The following is a 22,734-nucleotide window of genomic DNA, read 5'->3' as shown; positions in this document are numbered from 1 at the left end:
TTATCAGTAGATTTTTTTTCTTTGTTTTATATTCAAAGAATACGGTCATGTGAAAACATGTTTTTTTTTTCTAAACGCATCAGTTAATAGAGCTTCTCCAGCAGAATCCTGCATTGACATCAGTTTTTAAAAAACACAGATTTTTTTACATTTAATTGTGAAATTTCACATGGTGCTAGCCATATTCTTCATTTCCCAGGGTGCCATAGCCATATTCACTTTACTGCCGTGCTGCAAGTTGGAGTGATATCAGCCCCCCCCTTTTCACCCCAGCAGCGATCAGCATAACAATGGGAAGGTAGCAATGGGAATGGACCCTTTCTACCTTAAAATGCTTAGAATGTAAAAGTATTCATACATTAGGGTGACCAGATCACTTAAAAAATTCAGGGACATGTCTTAAAAAATCCAGCTAGCAGAGTTGAACTGATATCGTTTATTTTAAATGCAGTCAGTGCTACTCTGTATCATGTATTTATTAAACAGATATTATAGATGCCAGGAAAACTGATAATTTCAGCTAGTGATTCAGCCTTTAGAACATATACAGTATAGTACGTGTGGGAGTGGAATGATGATACATTATAGTACCTGGGGGAGTGGGATGAAATCTGCAGCAACAGTTCAGAGTTGGTGAGGTTCTTAGGTAAAGTTTACAGCCTGCAGATCCTTCTTATCAGTCTTAATTTCTGCACTGCATTCAGTTTGTAATATCTCACCAGCCCTGCCCACATATGTGCCTTGATTGGTCAATTTTACTGTCTGTCAAGAGAGCTGTGCTCTGATTGGAGAAGGTACAAGAAGAAAGATCCAATTGGAGCATGGCTGATTACAACAGAACCAGAGCTTACAGGAATGCAAGAAGATTTTCCAGATGTTAAAGGTTCCAGAACAATGCCAAGCAGGTTTGGGGACCATCTGAAATCCCACAGACACAAATTATTAATGCGTAATGCAATTTTCTAGTAGTAAAAGTAGTAGTAAATGAGGCCCATATTTTTGTTTTAGATTGCATCATTTCTAAAAAGAAGTTGGTGTTTAGGGAGCATTAGGTTTGGGAGAAGGGACTGATAGAGTGTGATGGAGAATTCCAGATACACACAAAATCTGAGAGAATTTTTGTAGCAGGCATTGTGAGGAGCAAATAAGATAAGAAGAGAGGCAGTGGTCAGAGACCGAACATATGGAGAGTGACTGTGCAAAGTATTGAAAATAACTCAAATAGCACATTTTAATATTGTGTAACTATTGTAAGATGATTTTAATAAATCTGCCAGTGGTGTCCCACCTGCTGCCCTCTAGCCTTTCTGAAGTGTCCCATGGTCAGCTTACGGCTTTTGGTTAGGTTGCTTGATGTTACAATTCTAATTTGTCAAGAGGGAAAGTCACTGGTTGAACATCACTGAGTTTCATTAATTTTCTTTTTCTATCAGTTTAATTCCTAAGCCTTCCTGCATTACTTAGGACCCTGTGATTGCTAATTTTGGCCCTGAAATCACATTTTAACTTTTCTTTGTATAAAGAACTTTTTATTCTGCTGAAGGTTAGTTTAGCTTTCTCAGCTTTCAAGGAATGTCCTTGGTGGCAGTTATATAGTCCTTGGCATGAAAAGTTCCCTTGAGGGATCTATAACAGAGAGCCTAAAATTACAATGCATAGAGTGCAGTGAGTAAAATTAAACAAGTTGAGAATACGTGCTGAAAAGAATATGAGACTTTTAATTCTCCCTGAACAGATAACAGTATGTTGTTCCTCAGTCCTTTGCAATAAAGTGATTTGTTCAAAGTGGTTAAGAAAAGTTTGCTAAAGGAACACCTTACAGAGTATAACACCTTACAGTGTTTTTACAGGTATAGGATCCTTTATCTGGAACTTCTTTATCTGGAAACCTGGTACCCAGAAATTTCCAGATTATTGGAAGGCCATCTCCTATAGAGTTCATTATAAGCAAATAACTCTAATTTTTAAAAATCAATTCCAGTTTCTCTGTAATAATTAAACAGTATTTGATCATGACTAAGCTGCATGAATCCTTAGTGCTCTTTTACTTTTTTCTGGGGTCCATGTAAATGAACGTTTTCATCTATTTGGAATGCCTCAGTATCATCGACCCCTAGGAGCTCTAATTTCTGTCCTACAGCATCAGTTAATAAGAAACCGCTTTTCATTTTTTTATTTCTTGTAATTTTTAATTATTTAGCTTTTTGTTCAGCATCTTCATTTAGGAATTTCTGAAGCTATTTGGTTTCCAGGATCCAGTGTACCCCCAGCAGCCAGGCAGTAGTGTAAACGGAAGACTGGAAGATGAATAGGAGAGGGCCTGAAAGGAAAGATAAGTAATCAAAAAAAATTGATAACAAGAAAATAGCTCAGGAATAGCTCAGTGAAGCCCAATAAAAAGGGGCTAAGAATAGGACAGTCTATAAAGTACAAAAGACGCTACCCTTTTAGAGTTCCAAAAGCATAAATACCAGGAAATAAATTAATAAAAAAAACACTTTCCCCAGAAAAGATGGATCATATCAATTAGCTTATATCTTAGAACTTGGTCAGAATTTTCTGAATATTTTATCCTTGTTAGTTAGAGTATCCTTGTTCACGTCAATGAGAAAAGGATTTGTTTGTTTACAGAATGTTACCTCACATGTAATTCAGGCAAGTGGATGGAATTACAGTAGGCTGCAACAGGACCAGATGAATCCACAGTCACCCTATTGGGAAAAAAGTGAGATATCTGTATGTGTGTTATGTGAGGAAGATAATTTACTCTAGTCACAAGGAGACTGATAACTCCCTCGGATGTTTGACAGTGCTCTACCTATATAAGGTGCAGGAGTTGCCAACTCCACTTTCAGGTGTTGATCTTCTGGTCTTTACTGATTACATGATTGTATATAGCTTCGGTCAGTTTTTAAAGTGGCAAAACACCCTCTTGTTCAACATCAGTGCTTCAAAAATGACAGGGAAACAGAAATTGTATCAACTAAGAACAAATAAAGGAAACACATTAGATGGGAACATTTTGGTCACACTCTGCTAATGAAGCTGAAGTGCCTCAACCTTTTACCAGCACTGAGTTAGTTGCATCAAAACATATGATCTGTGCTAGATAAACCACATTACTGGTTATTCTGGGTCAGTGGTTGGTAATGCAGAGTATATGTCAATTGTATTGGTGATTGCTATTAATTATAAATAAAGTTGCAAATATGGTTTGTAACCTAAGTTTTTCTTAATTTTTTCAATTTGCCTAGTTTTCTTTGCACAACTGTTATACAATGTAGAAAGTTAAGGGGTCTTAGGCATTCTTGCATGCAGTGCGTCTGTGTGTTTGAGATCTCCACTTCTCTGCAATAGTCTGGGGCCTGAAACTGTAAGTTGCAGAATTTGATGATGTTTTGTGGGTTGGCACATTTTTATTTTGGTCAACACTCTATCTGTTCTTACCGCACAAAACATTCTGCCTCCTCAATGTGTTTTATGTGGATTAAATCACTCCAAAACACAGAAAGGCCATCAAAATGCTTTGTTCATAACCCAGATTAGCAGCATTTACTGTCCCATGTGTTTGGTATCTTCCATTGCAGTGTTGCAATTCCTTAGGGTACTGGCACATTAGGTGGTTTATCCAAGGCAACTTTGTGTGATCAGGTGTTGTTAGGCGTTTTGTTGCCCTCGGGAGAGGAGATTTTCCATCCTTAATATGTGTTATTTGCGAAAAGTAATTTTAATCTCCACAAAGGGAAAATGAAAATATGCACACTTATAAATGCAAAATTACAAGCTACCCTCTTGCTGTGGTGATATATAATTAATTCCAACAGATATGATTTGGGGGTTTAGATCATTATGTTGCAAGGTTAAAATTATCAGCTGTTCTGTTGACTTCTGCTTTTATTCCCATAAAACTAAAGAATGAAAAATAACCCTTGTGACATGTTTTATTGCACTTATTAATTTCAAGAACATTTATCCACCATCATCTTAGTATTCTAGAATCTGATATGTTTCACGTATTCTTACATATAATTGGTTGACGTTGAGTCTTAAAATAAAATTACAGTGAGTATACATTTACTATTAAGATACAAGTGATTTTAAATGATTTCTACATATTTTTTAATTGGTTACATGTCAAAATTTCCTGTATTTCTTATTGTGAAGCTTAGAAGCAGCACACTCTTGCTCTTTTTGACATAAAAATACTGAAAGTGCCTGGAAGGTGATCATTTTAATGGCTAAATAAAAAGATATTACCTGGCAAGCTGTCAAATGATTGTTCTCTAGGACAATGTTTGCCTTCAATAAAAACAGAACATTTTTGCTTTCAGGAACCTCTGTTGGAGTTCTGGCCCTTGCAAAATAGTACATGAAAGGAGAACATAGTACTTACATAGTACAATCCAGAATGTTTAGTTATGTGCGGCAGTGTATCCCAAGATTAAAGCATAATTATAATTGTGTTTATCAAAGCCTGGGTAGGAATCGCTTCACAAAGACACGTACACTATTGCACAAACTGAATGAATTCAGTAACAGGCTTAAACCAACCACAATAACACTTTATTTACAATTGGCATTTGTTGGTTAATTACTACATGATTTTTGAGTTCCATTTGTGGAAATACAATTGACTAACTCTGATTTTTTGTAATAGTTTTGTTCAAGGTTATGGGTTGTCCCTTCCTGCTATTATTAAATCTAATAATTGATGAGGGAAATTAAATGTCAGAGAGAAATGATTGTGTCACTGTTGCAAGTCTTGCCACAAAAGATTCTCTTCGGAGCTCTTTTGCAATTAACTTTTTCCTTTTTTTGCAATTTTCCCTTTTCAATGGTTAAATATACATATTATTTAGTTAGCCATCTATAATAATTTCTCCTTTTCTTAATTTCAGGATTTGTATATTTTCCAGTCAGTGCTGGACTTCTACCCCTTGTGGGCACATGGTGTCCTGCCTGCCTCCTCCCTGCCCAGAAGATGACCAGACTGCTGTTGGGAGTTACTCTAGAGAGGATCTGTAAAGCTGTTCTTCTTCTTTGCCTGGTGCACTTTGTCATCATCATGATACTCTATTTTGATGTATATGCCCAGCGCCTAGACTTCTTTACTCGGTTTAATATCAGGAACACTTCCAGAGCTCATCCTTACTACAACTTCTCACGTCCCAATGGCACTGTCCACAGTTACACTGCTGTCATTTCTGCAGGGGATTCATTTACACCCAGTGCCAAGTTAGAACTTAATTTGACAGTCACAGAGAAACCTTTGCTTCTATGTCCTGATGCACCACCGGAACTGGGTATGTTTTGCACAAGTAATTATGTATAATAATTTCTTTATATGTCAGAAACAATCTGCTGTAACTATGATTCAAATCTCGATTACAGTGTCACGTAATACAGCAATTTTAGCAAGTCGTGGCCTTAATTTAAAGATTATCACAGTTCAGATCTGAATTTAATTTGTGTTTATGCTTCTTTGAACAAGCTAAACTATATTCTTCAAACAATTTTAAAAAAATGTATATAGCTTTTCAATAGGAAACCTGAAATTAAAGAGATTGATTTGCATAGTAGGCCTGTTTAGCAATTATCATTATTTTGTGTCAATCCAACTGTACAGATTATTTGAAAAATGCCCTACTGGTGGTATGTATTATGCAGCTCTAAAGAAATGTTGTTACCTTAAATTATCTATAAATTCTTCATAAGAATACCTGTGAGAATACCTGGCGTATATAGTTACTTGCCACAAAGTAGTTGGTGCACAATAATGTTTCAGACACAACATCAGGCCACCCAACGTTTTTGTGTAAACTGCAAATGCATTCTATACTTATTAATTGCTTTACTACAAATCAGTGCTGTTTAATACTTTAATTGCTGTTGAGGACCAGTGAAAAATATCTGCATTGGAATGTGAAGATGTTAGTTAAACCTTGAGTTTCCAGGCCTCTTGCAAACTGGTTTTAACCCTTTCACTGCCAGCCGTTTTGGACAAAGTGGAACTTCTACTGCCAGACAGTTTTTGAACATTTTGCACTGTTTCACTTTAGGGGCCTTTCCTCGGGGGGACTTTTAGTTTACCCAGGAAAACGATATATTGTTTTTTTCAGGACAACCTAAGCTTTTAAAATATGGTAGAATTTTTGTGTAATTCCAATTTTGTAACAAGATATAGGCTTCTAAATGTATGAAAAAAAATTATATTTTCCATAATATAAACACATATATATAACACATATACCAGAAACAAAAATTATTTTATGCATGAAAATACAACTGAATTGGAAAGTCCCATGTCTCCTAAACGTGCCAATACCAAATATATATAGTTTTATGGAGATTTCTCACTTGTATAGGTCAAAAACCTCCAGCAGTAACCTACCAAATTCCCAAAGCACTGCTCCAGAAAGCTGCATACTTTAGATTTTAAGGCCAAAAATTCCGCTAACAGAAAGTTTATCCCAGAAAATTTTACATTTTTAGAAAGAACAGATTCTGGGGAATACAGAATAGGCACAGCTGTCTGTCTACTCCAAACTATCAAGTCGCAATGCTTTCCTAAAGTTATTGGTTTTTATCAAAATTTGTGAAATTTTTTAAAAATCGCTTCAAAGCTTCCAGTCTATAGTATCTTAACTCCTAAAGGTCATAAAGTAACCAAATAAAACACCCTAAATATGAATGCCAGGGGTCCACTGAACAGTTTGATACACAATATGTATAGGTTTACCTAAGTATGTGCATGTAGGGGCCCCAATGTGAACTTACCCCCATATGTACTGTCATTTCAGCTTCTGCAAAATCAACATTTACATCATTATATGTGGGATAACGCTAGTAAAAAGTAAATTCACCCCAGAAAGCCATATATTTTTGGAAAGTACACATTCCCCCGAATCTAAAATGGGTACCCATGTCTTTCTACTCCAAAGTACCAAGCCGCAAAGCTTTCCTAAAGTTGGCAATTACACATAACATTTCCAAAAATTCACTCAAAGCTTCCAGTTTCCAGCATCTTATCTCCCACATAGCATTAGGTACCGAGATAAAACACCCTAAATATGAACGCCAGGGGCCCACTGAACAGTTTGATGCCCAATATGTATAGGTTTACCTAAGTATGTGGCATGTAAGGGCCCCAATGTGAACATACCCCCATATATACTGTCATTTCTGTCATTTCAGCTCCTGCAAAATCAACACATTTACATCCTTTATGTGGGATAAAGCTAGTAAAAAGTACACTCGCCACAGAAAGTCATATATTTTTGGAAAGTACACATTCCCCCGAATCTAAAATGGGTACCACTGAACAGTTTGATACACAATATGTATAGGTTTACCTAAGTATGTGGCATGTAGGGGCCCCAATGTGAACATACCCCCATATGTACTGTCATTTCTGTCATTTCAGCTTCTGCAAAATCAACATTTACATCATTATATGTGGGATAACGCTAGTAAAAAGTAAATTCACCCCAGAAAGCCATATATTTTTGGAAAGTACACATTCCCCCGAATCTAAAATGGGTACCCATTTTTGGAAAGTACACATTCCCCAGAATCTAAAATGGGTACCATGTCTTTCTACTCCAAGTACCAAGCCATAAAGCTTTCCTAAGTTTGACGATTTTTATGGCATTTCCAAAAATCACCTCAAAACTTCCACTATGCAGCATCTTATTTTCTACAGGTCATTAGGTACCAAGACAAAACACCCTAAATATGAACCCCAGAGGTCTACTGAACAGTTTGATGCCCACTGTACATAAGTTTATCAAAGCACATGGCACTTAGAGACCCCCAAATATACCTTGTGCACACTAATTTCATGGCTTATCTTTACCTAATTCATAAACACACTGCAGTTTTATGAGCGGTAGAAGCTGCAGAAATGTAGGTGACCCCTAAAAACCCTATATTTTTGGAAAGTACACATTCTGAAAAATCCAACATGGGTAAAGAGTCCTTTCTACACCAAAGTACCAATCTGCAAAGCTTTCCTAAAAGCTAGTGGTTTTTATGACATTTCAGAAAATCGCATAAAAATATTGCAGTTTGCCGCATTTATCTCACACAATTTCTTGCGTACAAAGGCAAATCACCCCAAATAGGAACACCTAAGGTCTACTGAATAGTTTGCTGCCCAATATGCATAGATATACCAAAGTCTGCGGTATGTACTGAACCCAAAATGAAAATAGCGCATATGGATTTCTCGCCAACTCAGCTTTTGCACACAGAGCCCCCTGACAGCGTATTATGTGCCGTAAGACCCCCTAACTATACAGAGACCTCCAGAAAACCATATATTTTTGGAAAGTACACATTCTGACAAATCCAACAAGGGTAAAGAGTCCTTTCTACACCAAAGTACCAATCTGCAAAGCTTTCCTAAAGTTAGTGGTTTTTATGACATTTCAGAAAATCGCATAAAAAATGTTGCAGTTTGCCGCATTTATCTCACACAATTTCTTGCGTACAAAGGCAAGTCACCCCAAATAGGAACACCAGAGGCCTACTGAACAGTTTGATGCCCAATATGCATAGATATACCAAAGTCTATGGTGTATACTGACCCCAAAATGAAAATAGCGCATATGGATTTCTCGCCTGCCAACTCAGCTTTTGCACACAGAGCCCCCTGTCAGCGTATTATGTGCCGTAACCCCCCTAACTATACAGAGACCCCCAGAAAACAATGGCAAAGCTATGCTAAAAACAGATCAGGAATACTAATATAGGGATAAAAATACAATAAAACCACAAAAATTGTGCAAATCAATGAAACAACAAAATAATTCACATGACCGCATAATTAGTGGTCAGAATATCTGATGCAATAGTCACGCTGTCAAAATAAACAGTTTTTGGGGGAAATAACATGTAAAAAAAAGAAGTAAAATGAAAAAAAAAAATTAAAAAAGTTTTTGTGAGTTTGTGTATACATGTGCACATGTAAAAGTTGAGTGTATATGAGTGTATATAGGTGTGCTAAGTGGGAAAAAAAAAACCTGTGCTAAATTGTGTTGTATGTGTGTATAAATGTATATAAATGTATGTAAGTGTGTGTAAAAGTGTGTATGAATAAAAATAAAATAACACTTGCCTGTCCTGAAGGTCAGATCGGTTCCCTGCTCCTCCATGCTGCAGTCGTCGAGGAAGTAGGTGGGAGGCGGCGCTCAGGGGGGAAGCAGGAAGCAGTACAAGCAGCAGATGCGATGCGATCGCATCTGCTGCTTGTAGGATGGTCCTGCGACGATCGCATCGCAGGACCATCCCCCCCAACCCCCTCGGCTCGTTGCCGAAGGGGTTTGGGGCACATCTGTCTCTCTGCACTGGCGGCTTTTGCCGCCGGTGCAGAGAGAATCGCTTAGGCAGAAAGAACGTAGGTACTACAGTGTTGGCAGGAAACTGCTTTTTTTAAAACAACATAGTTCCTACGTTCATGGCAGGAAAGGGTTAAGGGGACTATAATAATACAATAATAATCCAAAACTATATACTATTAACATTTAAACACACTGTACTTCAATATTAATATTTCTGAATAGTGGGTTATAGGAAAAAAGCCACACTTTTGGTGAAATTGCTTTCAAGGTTCAGTAGTGGGGTGTTGTGAGGGCCCCCTCCCAAGAGTAGTGGATGCTCCTTACTGAATCCAAAAACATGAGCATGGCGTTCAGACAATTTCTTTCCCCTAAGGTAGTCAGCCATGTAATGATCCTGGGCGGACAGACGTGGAGTGTTCTGCAAAATTAAAAAATAAAACTAACCCTCTATATTGACATCATGCAGAATTGAAGACCTTTCCTTGTGTTATGTGTGTGAGCTTGAAGTATATCTTTGTATGTATATCTTTATTTATAAAGCACTACTTATGTACGCAGCGCTGTACAGTAGAATTCATTAATACAGACAGGGGGTTAAAGATAATGGATAAACACAAAAGATAATGGATAAATACAAAGTACAACAATAAATACAATAAATACAAGGTGCAGTTGCAATAAGAGTCAGAAACACAAGATGAAGGAGGTCCCTTCCCCGTAGAGCTTACAATCTATATAAAGTAAAAAAAGGTTTTTAGATTTCTTATGTAAAACAAAAACTTAAAAGTACATTAGTGTCAGCCAGCAATAAACTCATTCCCAAAAGATTCTGTGAAAGTATTTTCATTCACAGTGCGTGAATGAATGCCATCTTTATGCTGTTACAGAATGCAGAAAATCAGCGTCTGTCATGTGTATAATTTTGTGCTCTATAAACTTTTTTTCTCCATCTCCTTTTTTCTTAAAACCCCCAAATCATTATCTAACGTTAAATGCAGTGCATAACAGTATACTGAGTCACCTAATTTTCCTGCAAGCACTTTGTTTTTTTCTTGTTCAGTGTATACTGCAATTAGGCTGATAACAATACCTAGCTAACAGATCTATATTATTGCAGAAAGCTCAAACTGGGAGTTCATATTTATGCAAGATAACATAACTAGTTACCTACGTCACTCCTGTCTGGGGAATGAAGGAAACAAAGAAAAAAGGAAAGAGTAAGCTTTAAATGTGTGTTAATAATGCCTATGCATAAGTATCTAGGAGAGCAAATAATCATCCTCCCACCAAAACTGTCCCCAACTGGCCTTCAGACTGGGCCACCCCAATCAAAGTGCTGGGGGGCAGCACCACATTTTGAAAACCACTGATCTGAAGTGGGATTCAGTTTTAAAATGCCTAACTGTGTACTTTTCAATTGTCAGAGTGCATTATAGTACTGGACGATATTTTTATTTCATGCTTTTGTATGTTATTAGAAGTAGGTAAAGACTACAACATGATTGATGCTTAAAGTAGGGGATGGTTTTGTTGGGGCAGATTTTTAGTACTCAGCTGTTTTAATGCAGAAGCTTGTGAATGAGATGTCATTGGGCTTTCAAACTCATAATCTGGACATGAATGTCAGCCTGAGGGTCAGTTTGACAGACTATCCTGCTATCTTGTCATATTACAGCTGATCTATTCAAACTGAACATCTGCTGATACACCTTGTTGACTGTTTTTGATAGACCTTTTTATTTCACAAGTCAGTCTTACAGAAGGCTGGCGTTCATGCCCTATGCCCTAAAGGATTTGCGCATTTTGCTGCTGTGGTAAAATCTCCTTACATTTTCCTGACACAGGAAAAGCAGAAATTATAAACACACTATTTAAAATTGAATACAATGGAAACATATCATTTTTTTTGTTTAGTTATGTGGCTATAAATATTTTGACTGTAGTGAAACCTTATTATAAATATGATGATTATCTTGTGTATAAATGAAATCTTAAAAAAAAGCGTTGGCAGCAAACAATGGTTTTTGCAATGTATTGTTTGTATGTTTAGCAGAAGGCGTATGCTTTGAAACTCACATAGCTGCCCACCTATGACTCTAGTGATACAAATGCAACAATGAAACATTGTTTCTTGTTTATAGCCCATGTTTTTTTTAATTTTCTGTTCCATAAATGTGCACTTTTTTTCTGCTATTTTAGTTTTTTTTTATTTTTTTATCCCCTTTAGTATTCTATCTAGATGATTCGATTTATACCCTCCACCCCCCCCCCCCATGTGGATTAGACATGTTGGTGAAATTTTTCTTTTATGAAAAGATGAAATCAAAAATTCTCAATTTTGTTGTCGGAACGATTAAATAGTAGTCTAACCCTGTATTATGGATTACATTTCTTTCTTGAACTCCTAGATAATGAAGACAAATGTGTTGTTTTACTCAGAGATGTGTATGACTATGAAGTCTGCAGCAACCAATTCGATTTTTTTATTGGCTTTAGTAGTCTTCTGTTGCCTGTGATATATGAAGGTCCAAGCTAACGAATTAGCTAGATGTTTTGTTAGCATAGGTGCAGGGTGCAGGCCTCTCAGGGGGTCCTTACTTTGGTAAATGGGTATAATGAGTGCTATTACAAGAGGCTATTTTAGGGCTTTATTTAGGAATTGGAAGGATATTATTTTTCATACCAACTCTTAATATTTATTATGCAAGGTTATAATGCAGGTTAATAATCAGTGGAGGGGTATACTGATGAAAATTGGGACATTTTACTTGAAGATCCTTGTTCTGAGGCAACTGTGCATATTTCTATGAGTAACTGTATCTTTGTGTGACTAATTAGCCTGGAGCCAACTGTAAGGTTGAGCAACATAGTTACCCAATAAGCTAAAAGGATGTTTTACATGTGGTAACTTTAAACCTTTTTGTTATATGTTTAAAACAAAGGCTATCAAGTATCCACCAATGAATAAGGAATATGCTGTCAAAAGTCTTAAAAGCTGTAAAGCAACCAGAATATTTTTTTCTATGTGGATGTATAGGCCTCAGTGTTGGTAATCCTTTTGGAAATCTAGTAAGGAGTATTATTGAACTAGTGGGAGATGTGAGTCGTAGGAACTCCAAGATATAACCTAAGCCAGGGATCCCCAACCTTTCTTACTCATTAGCCACAGTCAAATGTAAAACGACTTGGAGAGCAACACAAGCATCATAAAAGTTCATGGAGGTGCCAAATAAGGGCTATGATTGGCTATTAGGTAGCCTCTATGCACACTATCAGCTTACAGGAGGCTTTATTTGGTAGTAAATCTTGTTTTTATTCAACCAAATTCAAAAATAACTTCTTGGTTTGGGGGCACTGAGAGCAACATCCAAGGGGTCGGTGAGCAACTTGTTGCGGATCACTGACCTAAGCACTATAATTCTGGACAGCGTTTCTTGGGGATTTTTTTGGGGTATAACCTTCAAGAAGAAAAGAGACTTTACCCAGTACTGAAATTTAGAAACAATTAGGGTTATTTTTCTGACTCTTGTTATTTTTCCTTTGGCTATTATAAAATACAAGAGCTTCTTCTCTGCTGCTGGTTAAAACAAGAGAGCTTCCAGCTGCACTCCTCTCTCCCGAGAGAGCACCAGCTAATAGGAAATGAGCAGGCATTTCATAAAACATTGCCTCTTTCCAGCTGTTCCAATAACTGGATGAGATGTCTATTTGTGGGTACTACTGAGCAGTAGTCAAGTAGAAGTTTGTGCTCCCCTAAAATATGTGATTACCTTCTGTATTTTGTGTGCTATTGAGTGAGCCCCCTCCAATGCTGGGCACTACCTTCACAATTTCTTGTGTTGTATTTATCATTCTGCTATTTGAATGCACTTCTTTGTTGTGTTGATCTTGCACATGGATGACTTCAGACTTTTTGGTTTTTCATCAACATTTTTAAAGCTACTCAATAAGTGATCCTTGTGTGATAGGTAATTATAGTGCCAGTGCACAGATAATCTTTCTGCATCATGGATTCCTGCCTACAAAACAGTCACAAGAATGGGTGAAGGGAGGGGATGGTATGCTGGTAATCTAATTATCTACCTTTTCAAGATCCAAAAAGAAATAGCTTCAGTTAGCCTGTTTGCCCTAAAACAAAAAGCAGAGATTTTTGTGCCTGTTGTAGGTAAGACCCAGAGATGTCACAGCTAATGGTGCTAAGAACTGTCCACAGGGACCAGTAGTTTGGGTTTTAGACTAAGAACTGGACTGTTTTGTTTTTTTTTTTTTTTAAAGAAAGGAAGGAGACCCAGTCACTTGAGTCACAGCATTGTTCTTTACATTACACATTTTATGCATATGAAACAAAGGTTTTGGGACCGATTTGTGTCTAAGTAGAAAAGAAAAATGAGAAAATACTTCCATTTCCAACTGTGCCTATGGGAAAACGATTTCCCCCTCCCCCAACTTGAAGCTTTAACTGTAAGCAATTCCAGCAAAATTTTCAGTATCAAATAGTTTGAGGCCCCACCAGGAAAGTGCACCTGTAGTACTTTGTGTTATTATTATTGCTATCATGAATATGTAAGCATCAATTTATTATGCAGTGCTGCACAATAGATGGCACACATTCCTCCCACTACTTTAAACAACAGACTCCGCAAATAATAATTTGGCGGTGCAGCATGCTCTTGGAGTGCCGCTATGGATTATTTACATGCAATATAGTCATAGGTTTTTAAAAAGATGCATCCATCAATTTACCCATTATATACAGTAATTCTTATTTATGTGACTCAGTGGCAATCCACTAATGGCTAATGCATTCTTTGCTATCATTTTAGCTGCCTGCTTATTATTACATAAGAACCATTTTCTACATGAGGCTGATGCCGTTTTAATGTGTACTGTCAGTATTAGATGTGCAGAGGCTTGTGCTTTATCTGTGTGGGAAAGCACTGAAAATGAATTCATCGTTTATAATACATCTTCTTCTGACGAAAAGCTCTAATCTGAAAAGACTACTAATACAAAAATAAAATATTTATTTAAACCGCTTCTCTAAGATTGCTATGATTTAATCCAGTATTAAAGGAGAACACCTAAGTTGGTGCCCCTTGAGAGGCCTTCCTTCCTGCTATGGAACCACACTGATAGGACAGCCCTGTTTGCCCTACCTATCCCCAAAAAGCAGAGTTGGACCATCTCTTGCCAATTAATTTTGTTGCACAATTGCATCTGCTATTCACCCATGCTACTGTGCTTGTGTTTGTGGGGGGGAGGTGCTAGACTCGCAGGGAGTCCTTACTTAGGTAAATGATATCATTTAAAGGAAAACTAAAGCTTAACTAAAGAAGTAGGCTAGAAATGTTGTACATTATCCTTTGGACTTTATATCAGCCCAAGGCAACCATATGCCTTTAGCAGGTAAGGTCTGTGTCTCCAAAGATAACTCTAGTGTCTCCCTATGTTCTTTTCTGCTGATTCCCTGCACATGCTCTGTGCTGCTGTCAGTTGTTAAGCTTAGGGACCGACTCAAAATATACAGTATGCATAAAATATAAATGTCACAATATAAGGCTGATTAGTACTTTATTCAGATTCACATTACATGGCAGCTCAGGGCAATATTAGCTTCTTTGAGAGGAAAGCCTCATTTTCTGCTTGATAATTTGCAATGACCCCAAAGCTTAACTTTTCAACAGCTGCCCAGAGAACATGGAGCATGTGAGTGTCGCAGATACTTCTAACAGAATCCAAGGTGGTGACCCCCTGTGACAACTGTATCTAGTGGAATTAAGTTTAAAACAACTGGACATTTCTGAGTTTTTTTTCTTGAAAACCTTTCACCACTCATCCGAGTGACTTCTTCAGTTGAAATGACTGGTAGGGAATTCCCCGGCATTTAAACCCTTGAGGGTAGTACAGTCACTTCCATTGAACAGTAGGTGTTGGCTGTAACTAACAGGTGTAAGAAGGTATGATCCAGTCACAATGGTACCATGATTCTCATTGATGCAGGTGTTAATCCTTCAAAGTACATGACTGGTAGTGTAAGAATGTCAAAGCGGCTTTGTATGTTGATGACAAGCGGTGTCGCAGGCCCCCTCCTCTGTTCAGGGATGGTTTTTCCAGGCTGGCATAAATGGCCTCTTTCACACCTCTTTCATACCATCCGTCCTCTCGGTCCAACCCATTCCCTACCAGTCATTTGAACTGAAGATGCCACTCGGATGAGTGGTGAAACGTTTTCACGAAAAAAAAACCCTCAGAAAAGTCCATTTGTTTTAGATTTAATTCCACTAAATACTGTATATCATGACCTGGATAATTGAGAATCTTCATAGACTAAAAAATATGGCTTTTCTAGACATATTTATTTTGAGTTTCATTCTCCTATAATACTTTGAGATTGAACATTTTTCTAATATTTTGCAATGTGTACATATGTGTAAACATGCAGTGTATATACCTGTGCATCCATTGCTTTATAGTTATAGGGATTTATCATCTGGAATGCTTAGGACCTGGGGTTTGTGCATGAATACTTAGGGCAAATGCTTAGATCAGCTTGCTCCTGCTATGACCCACCACCTGGATGGCCAGTTTGGGCAAAAATTTCCTTCTTTTGTGACCTCTTCAAACAAAGGGTCTCTCTCCATGTGGAGTGTAGTTTATTCTAAAGAGATGTGTTTTTCTGGAATAACTATACCCTTCTGCTTTGGGATTCTTTTGTGTAAATTGGGATTCTCAATGTTGTTTATTTATTGTGTACAGGAATCACTGATATGATTGGTTATAAGAAAGAATTGGGAAAAAAATTGAAAGTAATTCCTAGTTGTTTATAGGAGAAGGAAAGGCATTTTGCCATTTTATTGCCAATAGATTAATCACAATAGTGCAAGCTAGAACGCTATATTTATTCTGCAGAATGCTTTACCATACCTGTGTAAGCATCTCTCTCTATTTAATATAGCGGCTGCCATTTTAGCTTGGTCTGACTTCACTTCCAGGCAGCCGCTTTCAGGCACAGAACAGCTCAAATTACACAGCAGGGAGGGGGAGAGAGAAGCAAACTGAGCATACTTGTGTCATGCCAGGTGGTTTTTCTTCTCAATGAGGACTTGGAGCAGCAGTGTTTATGGCTGTATTTACATCAGGGGAGCTGCTGCCTTGAGGTAAGTTGAGAAACTCTCCTCAGGTACACTATTGTGCTCTGATGCTATATAGCTAAGCGTGGGGGGAGCAAGGGGGCGGCATCGACTTGGCCACCTAAGGTGGCCAGGACCCCTGAGGTGGCACTGATTTACATAGACCTTTCTGATAAAGCTTACTTAGTTTTTACCTTTCCTTCTCCTTTATATATCCATTTATCTTTGTTAGAGTGTATAAGTAACTACTTATGCATTATTGATATGTCTAGTTTTAAAAAAGATTTTGTGAACATTGCTAAAATATTTGGATTTTTTTAGGATGTTGTTTGGAAGCTTCTATTTTTTTTAAAGGGGTTGTTCACCTTTAAACAATAGTCTGAATTGGAAAAGCCCATGTCAGAAAAAAAAATTTGAAAATCACCTTTATTATTTAAAATTTTTAGTTTTGAAGCTACAGATCAACACTGCTAAAACTCTCTCTTAGGGAAGCCTGCAAGTTGGTGTCGGCAATCTCTTCCAAACAGGAAGTTCACACTAAAGTGCTTCTGTGTATGCCTTCCCTCTCCTGATTGATTTGCATTTCATCGATGCAATTGGCTAAATCTTGCCAGCCAGTGGTATCATAGATATGCATATGGAGCAGGAGAGGGAAGGCATTTTGCAGATTGGTGTGAACGTCCTGTTAGGGCAACCTGCAAGTTGGTGTCAATGATCCCTTCCACTACGCTTCCACACTACTATCTTAATACAGATCGCTTGGCTTGACTTTGGAGTCACATAACTTTTTCAGCTAAAACCTTGGGAACTGGCTGAATCTAAATTTAGTAGAAAGTATTTGAACCCTGAACTGAATCCTATATTCAGTACATCACATTTTGTCACAGCCAAATTGACTTTAAAGGAAATTTCAAATATCTTCCTCAATTTTTTTTTATACCTCTTAAAGCGTAGCTATGCCCTTAAAGCAGCAGTTAGAAAGTATTAAGTTTAGAAGGTAGTGTTATAAGAAATGGAGATATTATATTTCTCAAAAACTTTGTATAAGAACTGACATTATGGGGGACTGCAGAATTCTTGTGGAAAATGAATTAAAACAGCCTTGCTTCAGAAACCATCTGTTCATTTCCACTTCAAAGAGCCCAACCTCCCTTTCACCGGCTGTTTAGATTCTGCCTTTTCAAAGATCACTGTGATATGAGAACACTCACAGCAAGGAGGAATTTTGTTTGTTTTAAGCAAGGGTTTTGGGCACAGCTCACAGGCCTCCATCACTCTGCACAGTGACAAAAAGGAAGCCTTACATTATATGAATTGCACAAGAAAATCTATGATTTCTTATTTTGCAGTGATTGATTAGGTCTCCCTTATAACATGGACAAGTACTCTTCAATAATATTTGAGATACACATAGATAACTGTTAGTAAAATGGCTAGAGCATTTAGCTTTTATCAATTCCCTCCCATGCCAACTCCACGCACTACCTCTCTTCCCCTTACACAAGGCAGCTGGGAGATTAAAACGGATGAAACTACGGGAAGGCAGAGATTTTTGTGCCTGGCATCCTGCAAAAAGTGTGCCCTAGGCCAGGGGTTTCCAACCTTTTTAGCCCCGCGGCCCGGTAGGAGGCACAAAATCTTTTACACGGACCGAGGGGGGCGGGGCACAGCGCGTAATACATGCGACGCGCTAGGGGGGAGGGGGCACTGCGGGCCACTGCCATGCCGTCCGCGGCCCGGAACTGGTCCGCGGCCCGGCGGTTGGGGACCCCTGCCCTAGGCCTATGCCTCTTTTGCTTACCACTAGTTCTAGCCCTAGTTTTTACTGAACTAATACTGTTAGAATAAAGGAAGCAAACATCTGATCCAAACCTGACTGACATAGGTTACCAGATTGGGGCAAGCTTTAGTTACTACTTAACCCACAAAATAATTTTATACACTTAAAGGAAAAGTTAACCCAAAATATAATTTTTTTTGCGATGTTTTTTTTACTTATTTGTATATATATTTGTTCTTTGAATCAGTGTTTGCCTGTCCTTTTCTATTCTCTTCCCCGGTGACTTTGGCGTTTGAAACACTGTAACATAAGGCAGCAGATTGACATTGACTTGCTGGAGGAGACTGGCCTTTGCAACATTGTTTAAAAAGTAACAACCAGGAGTTCAGCAAATGCTGTTTTCAATAGCAATTACATTTACACATAACTTTTAAAACACTAAAAATGTTCAATGAATTCACATTGGAAAGTTGCTTGGAATTGTTTTTAGGAAAATAATTTTTTTTAGGGTTGACATTGGGGTTTAAAACAACTAAATCATGTGCAGTTTTAATGTTAATTTTAACTACTAGACAGCTTTTGGAAACTAATTTTGTATGGTGCAGACCGTTGCTTTCTGTATTGTGACAATAATAACTTCTATTTGCTGGTAATAAAAATACAGCTTTTGGATGCTATTAGTTTAGTAATGATATAGAGAGAGTGCAACAGAATTCCACTCCTAAATAGTTTACTGAAATGTGGGAGTCCGTTGCATACCCTTGTCACACTAAATCATTTAAAGGGGTAGTACTATGCCAGCTTGGCCCATTGCTCATGTTCTATGGAGACTGGAACTGCCTGTGAAGTTTAAATACTAGCTTAATTATTCACCCTGTGTGATTATTATGTGCAGCTTTGCTACAATTTTATGAATTGCCAACCTGTACTGATTAGTCCTCATTCTTGCCCATACCACTGTGTCTTTAAGGAGATGGATATTTTTAGGGCATTTATTTCTTTCCGCTTTGTAAAAGACCTCACATATGATACAATTAAATCCCTTGACCAGCAAGAGGTTTAATTTTGCTTTACATTGTGCCTGAACCCCACAAATACAGTGATCAATGGTCAAACACACTAATACTGGCCTACAGTCTAAATAGTGTATAGAGAACATCTGGGTGTTGAAAATCTATGTAGATAAGTAAGGGATTTTAAAACTTAACCATCCCTCTGAGGGATGCTGCTGAAGAGCTTGATTCTGTGGTGAAGGAAGGCCTTAGTACCTTGAGAATAGTAATCCCTAAATTAAAGGGTAGGTTCACCTTCATCTTAACTTTTTGTATGTTATAGAATGGCCTATTGTTAGCAACCATTCAGTCTGTCTTCATTTTTTATAGTTTTTGACTAATTTCTCTTCTTACTCTTTCCAGCTTTCAAATGGGCGTCACTGACCCTAGCAGCCAAAAAAATGATTCCTCTGTGAGGCTAAAATGTTACTGTTACTTTTTATGACTTATCCTTCTATTCAGGCCCTCCTCTATTCATATTCCCTTCTCTCTTTTAAACCACTGCCTAGTTGCTAGATTAAATTAAATCCTAGCAACCAAATAGCTGCTGAAATCCCAAACTAGAGAGCTGCCGAACAAAACACTAAATCATTAAAAACCTGAAAAAAAATAATTAAAATGAAGACCAAATTGCAAATTGTCTCAGAATAGCACTCTCTGCATCTTACTAAAGTTAATTTAAAGGTGAACAATCCAAAATGACATAGTGATGCCTTCTGCTGTGCCTGGTTAAGAACCACTGTACCCCAAGTTTCCTTGTTAAAGTAAATGCATTGAGCATTTTAGTTTAGTCTGAAGACACTCCAATTCTTTTGCAAGTGCAGAGTGAGGAGTCACATGTAACAGTGCTCTACCCTGGATAAAGATACCCACCAGTATCTATAGCGCTACAGATAGATCAGGTATTCTGTAAAAAGAGTAACACAGTGTGACGTTGCACTTTGGCATGGAGGTGTGCTTTTCCTCTTCAGTGTTTTTTCTATTCCCTCTACTCCTTTCCTCACATTTCACTCTAGGGACATCATTATTTCTCTCCAGAAGTCAGCACTGTAGCTTGCTAATGCTGTAAAGAAATAGATGGGAGACTTTCACATTTATTGCCCTAAAGGAATAAATAATTTAATGAGAAGTGTGCTGAATATGTACAGTAAATAAGTGAGCAATTGGACAGCAGTGTTTGCATGGCAAATGAAAAAGCTGTTCTTTCATAGGTGTGCACACATTTGCTGTAGGTTATTTACTTTGTATCATATAATGTTACTATTAAAAATATGTTTTTTTTTACAATCTGCACCCAGTGATCCCTGATTGTTCCAAGGTTACTTAATAGTCCTAATGTTCAACCATATCTGTAAATACATATATATATATATATATGTGTGTGTGTGTAAAAAATGCTTTTTTAGATCTAATCTATCTTTTTATCTATCTTTTTTTAATTAAAATTTCCTGGTGTGCATCAGCATTTTTTACATATTTACATTGTTTATCTGATTTTTACCCAGGTTGGAATATATATATTAATGTGTAAACTCACTAGTGTATGTATGTTTGCAATAAATATATTATACATTAGAGGTGTAAGTGAAGTTATAAAATCATGAGCGCTATATATAACAATTTGATTAGTTAATCTTTTTATGCCAGTAGTTGACACTCCAACTGAATTTTCCCATTGACAAGAATGGGTTACACCCATGAAATAATAGCAATGGTGATAAGACGGCACTAAAGGAAATACACTCCTTTATAAATATATATTATATTATATTACACCACTTTTTACACCAGTTTTGCAGCACAGATGATTTTACATGGCTTGGTCCGGCATGTAATAGTACAAGAGTAGATTCTTTTCTGAAAATAATAATGGCTTAAAGACACAGTTTGCAGCTGATACTGCCCCATGAATATGGAGAATTAAAAAAGGGCAAATTTAACTGATTAGAAAATCTCATTTTAAGGTTTATGTAAAAATGCTATTGAAGCCTATGGAAAATTCAAAATGGAATTAAATCCAGTTCAAATTGAATTGAATGAAGGGGTGGGACAGGTGACATCAGGGTGCAGTGATGTTTAATGGCCAGGCGTTTTTTCATCAGGGGGGGAATATGACGGCAATCAGTGATTTGCTGATCACTCTGTCATTCACAGCACAGTTGTGTGTTAAAAATATACATATTGTACCAGAATATGCATTTGTAAATAAGAAAGTGGAATAAGGTTGCATTGGTCCCTTAAAGGACATGTAAAGCCTACATTTGCCTACAATGTATATTAGTGGGGCATGTCTCCCCCACCCAAATGGCATCATTTGTACTGCATATATCCCCTCTGTTTTCCAGCACCATCACATTTTCCTAAAGCAAATAGCAGCTTTCACCTGGTGGCCATTTTTCCTCTGATACATAATCAGTTACATTTAAATCCTAAACAGCCTACACACACACAGACCCTTATTCAGCACACATTTCATCAAGAATACAGGCTCACACAGGCACAACTGTCTTTGATAAAACCAGAGTGGCAGGTATTGAAAGATTTCAAATAGGCTGTTCACTGATTATTTTGTGTGTGGGGTTTACGTGCCCTTTAATTGTAATAAACTAGGGATGCACTGAATCCAGGATTCTGTCTGGTATTTGGCCAGGATTCAGCCTTTTTCGGCAGGATTTGGATTCGGTTGAATCCACGGTCCTGGCCGAAACACTTTAAAGCTGTAAATTAGAAATATTTAAGGGTAATTCTTAATAAAAAATAAAATCACCTGGTGGTGCTTGAGCCATAAGTACTAGTAATTAGTTCTGCTACAAGTACTGAGAAATGTGTCAATTTTTAGTATTTCTGTAAGGTGGATTAAAGGGGGGTCAATCTGAAAGCCAGTGGTGAATGTGAATTTTGGATGAATGTTTGTTTTCTTTCCCAGAAAGCAAATAAAATTCATTAATATTTATGTTCTTCTTGTAATGAGTCTCTAGTGGAAACCCAGGCTGGAAGCATATTAGGGTGAACTGTTCTTATGCACTGACCCAGATTATCTGGAACTATAATAAGATGAGTAATAAGACATTTTTTCCATGTATCGGTAACCTAAGCTAAGCTAAGGGGACCTGGACATATGTTGAAAATCTTTGATAGAGATCACTGCTGCCCAACTTCTCTGGTATCGAGGGACAAAATTTTTCTGGCCTACATGGTGGAGGGCCCAAAATGGAAGCCAGTTTTTACCACTCCCCCTTTTTAAACCGCACCCACTTCAAACCACACCCATGTTATCACAAGAGCTTTTAAGACCATGCCCACATTAATGGTGGTATTGCAGCAAAAACCCAAATGGTTGGTGCTCACTGTAGGGATATCACCCTTCATTCATATATGAAAAAATTATATTGTTATATTAAAACATACCCTTAAATCCATATGCCTCCTCC

General features: G+C 37.4%; 1 protein-coding gene across 4 annotated transcripts in view; it reads left to right on the top strand.

The window, feature by feature from the left end:
- Nucleotides 1–22,734, top strand: part of b4galt2 (UDP-Gal:betaGlcNAc beta 1,4- galactosyltransferase, polypeptide 2) — a 73,620-nt gene that overhangs the window by 15,394 nt on the left and 35,492 nt on the right. For all 4 annotated transcript variants that reach the window (XM_004913974.4, XM_004913973.4, XM_002931472.5 and 1 more), the window contains one exon: nucleotides 4,899–5,303. In XM_004913974.4, the coding sequence (XP_004914031.2) occupies nucleotides 4,982–5,303 (322 nt within the window). In that variant the 5' untranslated portion in view covers nucleotides 4,899–4,981. The remainder of the gene's footprint in view (nucleotides 1–4,898; nucleotides 5,304–22,734) is intronic.

The sequence above is a fragment of the Xenopus tropicalis genome, chromosome 4, assembly GCF_000004195.4.
Source record: "Xenopus tropicalis strain Nigerian chromosome 4, UCB_Xtro_10.0, whole genome shotgun sequence".
Lineage (NCBI taxonomy): Eukaryota > Metazoa > Chordata > Amphibia > Anura > Pipidae > Xenopus > Xenopus tropicalis.
This window is presented reverse-complemented; position numbering and strand designations above follow the sequence as displayed.